An 8,869-nucleotide genomic window follows, 5' to 3' on the forward strand; every position below is an offset into this window, starting at 1 on the left:
TCCCCGGTTTTCCCCCCAAACTCCTGATTTCCCGAACTCCCAATTTCCCCAACTCCCTGTTTTTTCCCCCAAACTCTCATTTTCTCCCCAAATTCCCAATTTTCCCAAACCCCCGCATTTTTGCCCCAAATCCCGATTTCCCAAACTCCCGATTTTCCCAACCTCTCAATTTTCCCAAACTCACGATTTTTCCCAAACCCCCTGATTTTCCCCCCAAATCCCCATTTTTCCCCCCAAACTCCCAATTTCCCAAAATCCCATGTTTTCCCCCTAAACCCCGATTTTCCCAAACTCCCGTGTTTTTGCCCCAAATCCCAATTTTCCCAAAATCCTGTGTTTTCCCCCAAACTCCTGTGTTTCCCCCCAAATCCCGATTTCCCCAAACCCCCGTGGTTTTCCCCCAAATCCCGATTTTCCCAAATCCGTGTTTTTTCCCAAACCCCCGCGGTTTCACCCCAAACCCCCGCGGTTTCGCCCCAAATCCCGTTTTTCCCAAACCCCCGTGTTTTTGCCCCAAATCCCGTTTTTCCCAAACCCCCGCGGTTTCGCCCCAAATCCGTTTTTCCCAAACCCCCGTGTTTTTCCCAAACCCCCGCGGTTTCGCCCAAATCCCGTTTTTTCCCAAACCCCCGTGTTTTTGCCCCAACCCAGCCCGGCGCGGACCCTGCCCCGCAGCGCCTCCAGCCTCGAGGGCCGCAGCGTCCCGGCCACGCCCGTGCTGGGCCGGAGCCCCCGCGGGGCCCGCGAGCGGTGAGGGGGGAACGGGATTTGGGGCAAAAAACGGGGATTGGGGAAAACGGGATTTGGGGCAAAAAACGGGGATTGGGGGAAAACCGGGATTTGGGGGGAAATGGGGATTCGGGGCAAAAAACGGGGATTGGGGGAAAAACGGGATTTGGGGGGAAAACCGGGATTTGGGGCAAAAAACGGGGATTGGGGGAAAAACGGGATTTGGGGGGAGAAACGGGGATTTGGGGCAAAAAACGGGGATTGGGGGAAAATGGGATTTGGGGGGGAAATGGGGATTTGGGGGGAAAAACTGGATTTGGGGAAAATGGGGTTTGGGGGGGAAATGGGGATTTGGGGAAAAAACGGGATTTGGGGAAAATGGGGTTTGGGGGGGAAATGGGGATTTGGGGGGGAAAAACTGGGATTTGGGAAAAGGGGATTTGGGGGAAAAAAACCGGGATTTGGGGAAAAATGGGATTTGGGGGGAAAGGGATTTGGGGAGAAAGGATTTGGGGAGAAGGGGATTTGGGGAAAAAAACACCGAGATTTGGGGGAAAGGGATTTGGGGGAAAAATGGGGATTTGGGGGAAAAGGTCTTTTGGGAGGGGAATTTTTTTTTTGGTGGGAAAAGGGATTTTTTTGGGTGGAAAAAAAAAGTTTTTTAATTTTTTTTTGGGGTGGAAAAACTTTTTTTTTTTTTTTTTGTTAAAAAACCTCTTTATCTGTCACCCCCCCCTCCCCAATTCCCCCCCCTCCCCCAGCCCCGACGCCCCCCGCGGGCTGCCCCCCCGGCCCCTGGTCCGGCAGCCAGGACTCGCAGTTGGGGGGGGGGTCCGCACGCCGCGCACCCCCCGCCCTGCCCCCCGCCCCCGCCCCGCACCCGCCGCAGCAACAGCTCGGAGGCGCTGATCGACTGGGGGGGCTGCGAGACCCCCCCGGGGCCGCGCGGGGGGGGAGGGGCGGGGGGCCCCGCGGCCCCTCCCCCCCCGCCGCCCCCCCCCGCCGCCCCCCCCCTCGGCGGAGCAGCGGCGCAGCCAGAAGTGGCTGGCGCTGGAGGGGCTGCGGGACTGGTACCTGCGGCACACCGGGACCCCCCCCCGCGCCCCCGGGGCCCCCCCCGGCCTGGGCCGCCCCCCCCGCCCCTCCCCCAGCGCCGCCGGGACCCTCCCCCCGCCGCCCCTCCCCCCCCCCGCGCTGCCGCACTCGCTCAGCTACGCCGGGGCCCTGGCGGCCAGGTACGGGGGGGGGGAGGGGCGGCCCGGGCTGGTGAGGGGGGGCGGGGCGGGGAGACCCCCCCCAGATCATTGGGGACCCCCCCCCGGGGGTTGGGGACCCTCCCGTGTCTCAGTGTCCTGTCCCCCTCCCCCATTTTGGGGACCCCCCCCCTCCCGTTTTGGGAACCCCCCTGGAGTTGGGGACCCCCCCCAGATCATTGGGGGACCCCCCGGGGGATTGGGGACCCCCCCCCGTGTTCACTGGACCCCCCCTCCCCATGTCTGAATGTCCCCCCCCTCATTTTGGGGACCCCCCTGGAGTTGGGGACCCCCCCCCCCGATCATTGGGGACCCCCCCGGGTGTTGGGGACTCCCCCCCCCCCATTTTAGGGACCCCCGTCCCATTTTGGGACCCCCCCCCTTGTGTCTGAATCTCCCCCCTCCCCAATTTTGGGGACCCCCGTCTGGAGTTGGGGGACCCCCCAGTGCCTGAATGTACCCCCCCCCCCCCCAATTTTAGGACCCCCCCTCCTGTTTTGGGGACCCCCCCAACTTGGGGACCCCCCCCCCATTCACTGGGACCTCTTTTTTGGGGAGGGGAAGTTTGGGGACCCCTCCCTGTTTTGGGGACCCCCCCCGTCCATGGCGACCCCCACCCAATTTGGGGTCCCCCTCCCTCCATCCTTCAGGGACCCCCAAAACCTCCCCAAATTTGGGATTCCCCCTCGCCCCCCCCCCCCCTTCAGCTCCCACCCCCCAAATTTGGGGTCTCCCCCCCCCAAAACCTCAAAATTTGGGGTCTTGCCCCAGTTTCCCCCCCATAAATTTGGGGTCTTTCCCCCCCCCAACCCAAATTTTGGGGTCCCCCCGAATTCCTCTTCAACACTACAATTTCGGGTCTCCCACCCCCCAAACCCCAATTTTGGGGCTCCCTCCCCTTTTTGGGGTCTCCCCCCACCAAAACCCCAAAATTTGGGGTCTCCCCTCCCCCAGTCCCCCCCCAAATTTGGGGTCTCTGTCCCCTTAAACCCCCAAAATTTGGGGTCCCCCCCCCAGTTTTCCCCCCTAAATTTTCGGACTTTCCCCCCCCCCAACCCCCAATTTTGGGGTCTCCCCCCTTTTTGGGATCTCCTCCCCCTTTTTGGGGTCTTTGCTCCCCTAAACCCCAAAATTTGGGGTCTCTCCCCTCCCCCAACCCCCATTTTTGGGGTCTCCCTCCACCGATTTTGGGGTCTCCGCCCCCTTTTCTGGGGTCTACCCCCAATTTTTTGGGGTCTCTCCCCTCCCCCAATCCCCTTTTTTGGGGTCCCCTCCCCATTTTTGGGGTCCCCCCCCCCCCCTTTTCGGGGCTCTCTCCCCTCCCCCACTCTCTCCCCTCTTTCTCGGTTTTGGGGTGGGGGAGGGGTCCCCAAAGGGGGGTGGGGAGGGGCGGTGCCGAATTTGGGGCGGGGGGCTCATTTCGGGGGGGCCTAACTCTCTCTTCTCTTTCTTTTCTTTTCCCTTTAATTTCTCCTCTTTTCTCTTTTTTTTTTGGAATTTTCTCCCTCCCCTCCCCCCCCCAGGGACCCCCCCGGGACCACCCCCCCTCCCCCCCCTCCCCCCACCGGACCCGCAGCCCCCCGGGACCCTCGTGTGACCCCCCAACCCCCCCCCCAAACCCGGGGGGGGTCCCAGCTTCCATTGGGGGTGGGGGAGGGGTCCCAAATTCGGGGTGGGGGAGGGGGGGGTCCCCAAATCCCCGGCCCCTCCCCCCGGCCGCTCCTGGCGAGCGCCGGCTTTGGGGAGGGGGCTTGGGGAGGGGGCTTGGGGAGGGGGGGCAATACAGGACTGCTGCCAGCGCTGGCTCCGCCTCCTTTTTTTGGGGCGAAATTCCGCGGTTTTGGGGCTCCAAAAGCTGAAAAAATTGGGAGGGGGGCTTCTATAAAATTGGGGAGGGGGGGCTTCGTATGGTTCCTAGAGAATTTGGGGAGGGGTCTTTGGGGTCCCTAAATAATTGGGGGGGTCTCTATAGAATTTATGGGGGGGGTTATAGGACCCCAAAATAATTTGGGGTGGGGTCTTTGGGGTCCCTAAATAATTTATGGGGGGGTCCTTGGGATCCCTGTAGAATTTGGGGGGGGGGTTTATAGGACCCCAAAATAATTTGGGGAGGGGTCTTTGAGGTCCCTAAATAATTTGGGGGGGGGATCTTTGGGGACCTATAGAATTTGGGGCGGGGTCTTTGGGGTCCCTAAATAATTTGGGGCGGGGTCTTTGGGGTCCCTAAGTAATTTATGGGGGCTCCTGTGTAATTTGGGGGGGGGTCTCTGGGCCCCTTTAAAGGGGAGGGGTCCCCACAGAGCCCCCCCAGAACAGGCCTCAGGCCACGCCCACTTTGTGCGAGACCACGCCCATTTGGGCGGGGAATAACACCGTACTGCGAGGCCACGCCCCCCGCAAAGCCACGCCCCCCTGGCCCCACATCTCCCCAGCGGCGGGCGCGGCCAATCAGCGGCGGGCAGGCGCGGGCGGGGCGCGCTGCTATTGGCCGACCTTGAGGCGGCGCGCTGCCATTGGCGGCGGGGGCGGCGTGGGGCGGGGCCAGGCGCGGCGGCGGCGGGCGCGGGCGCGGCGGGGCGCGGCGGGAGCGGCTGAGGTGAGCGGGGCCGGGGGCGCGGAGGGGCCGGGGCTCAGCGCGATCCGCGCCCGGCAGCGCCGTTCTCGGCGGCGAGCGGTGCCGGGCAGCGCGGGGCAGCGCGGGGGCAGCCGCGGGGCAGCGCGGGGGAGCCGCGGGGCAGCGGGGGGCGCGGGGCGGCGCCGCCGCTCTCCGCTCTGCGTTTCGCGGCCGGCCTTGCGGGCCGCGCTCAGCGCTCCCCTCACGCACTCCCCACAGGGCGGCGGCGCTGTTGCCATGGAGACGAGCGCGCACCCCTATTGGCCGCGCGCGCTGGCGTTGCCGGGTTACGTGGCGGGCGCGCGGCCCGGCTGGCAGTGCGCAGGCGCGGTGGCGGCGGCGGCGGCGGCTGCTGGCGCTGGGCTGGGCGCTGGGCGGGGCCGGGGGCGGGGGCCAGGGGCGGGGCGAAGGGCGGGGCCAGGCGGAGCCCCGCCCGCCGGCTGGTGCTGGGCTGGTTCCTGCTCTGCGCCGGCATCCACGGCGTCCTGGAAGGGTACTTCAGCCTCCGGCACCGGGAGCTGCCCGCCGACACCGGGCTGCTGGCCGACGTCTGTGAGCACCGCGGGGCCGCCGGGGAGGGGCCCGGGGGCAGCGCGGGGCACTGGATGGGCTCTGGGCATGTGGGGAGGGGGTCCCCGAGGGCTGCAAGGGGCACTGGGAGTGTGGGGAGGGGGCGCGGGGGCAGCACAGGGCACTGGGAGTGTGGGGAGGGGTCCCCGAGGGCAGCACAGGGCACTGGAGGGGCTCTGGGGGTGTGGGGAGGGGTCTCTGGGGGTTTCTTGAGCCTGTGGGGAGGGGTCCCCGACGGCAGCAGAGGGCAATGGATGGGCATTGGGAATGTGGGGAGGGGTCCCTGGGGCAGTTTTTGGTTCCATGGGTACATGGAGAGGGGTCCCTGGGCACGTGGGGAGGGGTCTCAAGGGCATCTGAGAGCCCTGAAGGTTCCCTGGATATTTGGGGAGGGGTCCCAAGGGCATCTGAGGGGGGTCCTGGGATATCAGGGAGCACTGAAGGTTCCATGGGTATATGGGGAGGGGTCCCTGGGGCATTTATGGGGTCCCCGGGCAGGTGGGGAGGGGTCCCTGGGGTACCTGAGGGGTCCCCGGGCAGGTTGGGGATGGGTCCCTGGGGCACCTGAGGGGTCCCTGGGGCACCTGAGGGGTCTCCGGGGTACCTGAGGGGGTCCCCGGGCCGGTGGCCGGGGCTCGCCGGGTGCTGGGCATCCCCATGCCCCCCCTGACCCGGAGCCCCCTCCCCAAATTGCCAGGGAAGGAGTACGCCAAGGCCGACAGCCGCTACATGACGTGAGTTGGGGACCCCGGGGACCCCGGGGGGTTGGGGGTGGCCGTGTCCCCCTGCCCCCCCTGACCCCTCCCCCTGGGGCTGTCCCCGCAGGAGCGATGACTTCACGGTTGCCATGGAGACGGTGACAGCCTGGGCCTGGGGTCCCCTGAGCTTCCTCACCTTCCTGGCGCTGCTGCGGCAGCACCCGGCGCGCCACGTGCTGCAGCTGGTGGTGTCCCTGGGTATGGCACTGTCACTGTGTCACTGTGTCACCCTGTCCCGTCCCTGCCACGTGCTGCAGCTGGTGGTGTCCCTGGGTATGGCCTGTGTCACCTCTGTCACCTCCCCTGTGTCACTGTGTCACCCTGTCCCCGTCCCTGCCACGTGCTGCAGCTCGTGGTGTCCCTGGGTATGGCCTGTGTCACCTCTGTCACCTCCCCTGTGTCACTGTGTCACCCTGACCCCATCCCTGCCACGTGCTGCAGCTGGTGGTGTCCCTGGGTATGGCACTGTCACTGTGTCACTGTGTCACCCTGTCCCCGTCCCCACCACGTGCTGCAGCTGGTGGTGTCCTTGGGTATGGTCTGTGTCACCTCCCCTGTGTCACTGTGTGACCTCCCCTGTCACTGTCACTGTGTCACTGTGTCCCCATCCCCACCGCATCCTGCAGCTCATGGTGCCCCTGGGTATGGCCCTGTGTCACCTGTGTCACCTCCCCTGTGTCACTGTCACCTGTATCACTGTGTCACCATCCCTGTGTCCCCAACCCCGCCACGTGCTGCAGCTGGTGGTGTCCCTGGGTATGGCCTGTGTCACCTCCCCTGTGTCACTGTGTGACCTCCCCTATGTCACTGTCACTGTGTCACTGTGTCCCCATCCCCACCGCATCCTGCAGCTCATGGTGCCCCTGGGTATGGCCCTGTGTCACCTGTGTCACCTCCCCTGTGTCACTGTCACCTGTATCACTGTGTCACCATCCCTGTGTCCCCAACCCCGCCACGTGCTGCAGCTGGTGGTGTCCCCTGGGTATGGCCTGTCACTGTCCCTGTCCCTAACCCTGTCCCTGTTGTGTCCCCTGTCCCCAGTCCAGCTGTCCCTAACGCCTGTCCCTGTCCCTGTCCCTAACCCTGTCCCTGTTGTCCCTGTCCCTGTCCCCAGGCCAGCTGTACGGTGACGTGCTATCCCTGTCCCTGTCCCTAACCCTGTCCCTAACCCTGTCCCTGTTGTCCCTGTTGTCCCCAGGCCAGCTGTACGGTGACGTGCTCTACTTCGCCACGGAGGCGCGGGCGGGCTGGGCGCACAGCGACCCCCACCCCTTTTATTTCTGGGGTTACTTCGTGGGGCTCAACGGGCTCTGGGTGCTCGTGCCCCTGCTGCTGCTGCTGGACGCCGCGCGGCAGCTGGCCACGGCGCAGCGCGGCCACGACCGGCCCCCGCCACAAGGCCCACTGAGGGGGGGAGACCCCCGGGGTGAGAGACCCCCCCCAGGGCTGAGGGACCCCCCCCAGGGCTGAGGGACCCCCCCCAGAGTGAGGGATTCACCCCCCAGGACTGAGAGACCCCCCCCTCAGAGTGAGGGAACCCCCCCATGGACTGAGGAATCCCCCCACGACCGGCCCCGCCACAAGGCCCACTGAGGGGGGGGAGACCCCCGGAGAGACCCCCGGGGTGAGGGACCCCCCCCATGGACTGACAGACCCCCATGGACTGAGAGACCCCCCCAGAATGAGGGATTCCCCCCCCCCCCGGGGCTGAGGGACTCCCCCCCAGAGTGAGGGAATCCCCCCACAACCGGCCCCGCCACTGACGTGGGAGAGACCCCCAGAGAGACCCCCGGTGTGAGGGACCCCCCCAGGGCTGAGGGACCCCCCCCACGACCGGCCCCGCCACAAGGCCCACTGAGGGGAGACCCCCAGAGACCCCCCCAGGGCTGAGAAACCCCCCCCCAGAGTGAGGGAATCCCCCCACGACCAGCCCTGCCACAAGGCCCACTGAGGGGTGGGAGAGACCCCGGGGGTGAGGGACCCCCCCAGGATGAGGGATTCCCTTCTCCCCCAAACCTCAGACCCCCCCCCAGCCCGAGGGACCCCCCCCGAGGGAGGGTTCAGCACCGGGAGGGTCCTGGAGGGGAATTTTGGGACCCCCCAACCTCAGAGACCCCCCCCCGGGGAGGGTTCGGATCCTGGAGGGGAATTTTGGGACCCCCCCCAAAAGCTCAGGGGGCGTGGCTGGAGCCCCCCCACCTTCCCCATGGGGGTCTCAGCCTCATTTTTGGGGGTCTCAGCCTCATTTTTGGGGATCTCCCTCTCATTTCTGGGGTCTCAGCTTCATTCTCGTGGGTCTCCTCTCGTGTTTGGGGTCCCTTTCTCATTTTTGGGGTCTCAGCCTCGGTTTTGGGGGTCCCCCTCTCACTTTTTGGGGGTGTGCCGTGGGAACGTCCCTCATTCCTGGGGGGCAGGGATGGATTTTAATAAAAGAGCTGGAAATGGAGCTCGGCTCTGCTTTTGGGGGGTCCTGGGACCTTTTGGGTCTTGAGGGGTCCTGAGGGGTTTTGGGGGGGTCCCACGGAATTTGGGAGGTTCGGGGGGGGGTCCTGAGGTGTTTGGGAGGGTCCTGAGAGGTTTTAAAGGGGTTTTAGGGGGTCCTGAGGGGTTTTTGGGGGGTCCTGGTGGGTTTTGGGGGTCCTGAGGGATTTTGGGGGGCTGGACCACGTGGGAGGGCGGGGAGGGGCGGGGTTTGCGAGTGATTGACAGGTGGAGGGCGGGGTTATTTGGGGCGGTGCTTCTCTCCTCGGCTCCGCCCCTCTGGCGCCTGAGCCAATAGGAAATTAGGTCGCTCGCTGCAGCCAATAATAAGGCGGTGTGGGCGGGGTTAAGAGCCGCACCAATCAGCGCTCGGCGTCTCCTCGCTGCTCCCTCCCACCGATGATTGACGTACCCTCACCCAATCAGCGCTCACGTTTATCTCGAGCCGCGCCTTCCCCCTCCGC

At 65.5% G+C, this 8,869-nt stretch overlaps 1 protein-coding gene and 1 long non-coding RNA gene across 2 annotated transcripts; both read left to right on the forward strand.

The window, feature by feature from the left end:
* The first annotated feature begins 647 nt into the window (after positions 1-647).
* On the forward strand, positions 648-3,765 carry LOC135292317 (uncharacterized). The gene is made up of 3 exons (XR_010354735.1): positions 648-750; positions 1,491-1,964; positions 3,506-3,765. It is a non-coding gene; the product is annotated as an uncharacterized LOC135292317 (long non-coding RNA).
* Positions 3,766-4,478: 713 nt separating this feature from the next.
* On the forward strand, positions 4,479-8,370 carry LOC135292319 (3-beta-hydroxysteroid-Delta(8),Delta(7)-isomerase-like). The gene is made up of 6 exons (XM_064406534.1): positions 4,479-4,578; positions 4,816-4,958; positions 4,994-5,148; positions 5,864-5,900; positions 5,992-6,122; positions 7,123-8,370. The coding sequence occupies exons 2-6, from the start codon at positions 4,834-4,836 to the stop codon at positions 7,392-7,394; spliced, it is 720 nt and encodes a 239-aa protein (XP_064262604.1). The 5' UTR covers positions 4,479-4,578; positions 4,816-4,833; the 3' UTR covers positions 7,395-8,370.
* Positions 8,371-8,869: the final 499 nt, after the last annotated feature.

Source organism: Passer domesticus, unplaced genomic scaffold (genome assembly GCF_036417665.1).
Source record: "Passer domesticus isolate bPasDom1 unplaced genomic scaffold, bPasDom1.hap1 HAP1_SCAFFOLD_294, whole genome shotgun sequence".
Taxonomy (NCBI): domain Eukaryota; kingdom Metazoa; phylum Chordata; class Aves; order Passeriformes; family Passeridae; genus Passer; species Passer domesticus.

Excerpts from the sequence above, each read along its gene's own strand:
- LOC135292319 (XM_064406534.1), top strand. The coding sequence starts at position 4,834 with ATGGAGACGAGCGCGCACCCCTATTGGCCGCGCGCGCTGGCGTTGCCG. Across the intron at positions 5,149-5,863 it reads CGGGCTGCTGGCCGACGTCT|GGAAGGAGTACGCCAAGGCC; the intron begins GTGAGCACCGCG and ends CCAAATTGCCAG. Across the intron at positions 5,901-5,991 it reads GCCGACAGCCGCTACATGAC|GAGCGATGACTTCACGGTTG; the intron begins GTGAGTTGGGGA and ends CTGTCCCCGCAG.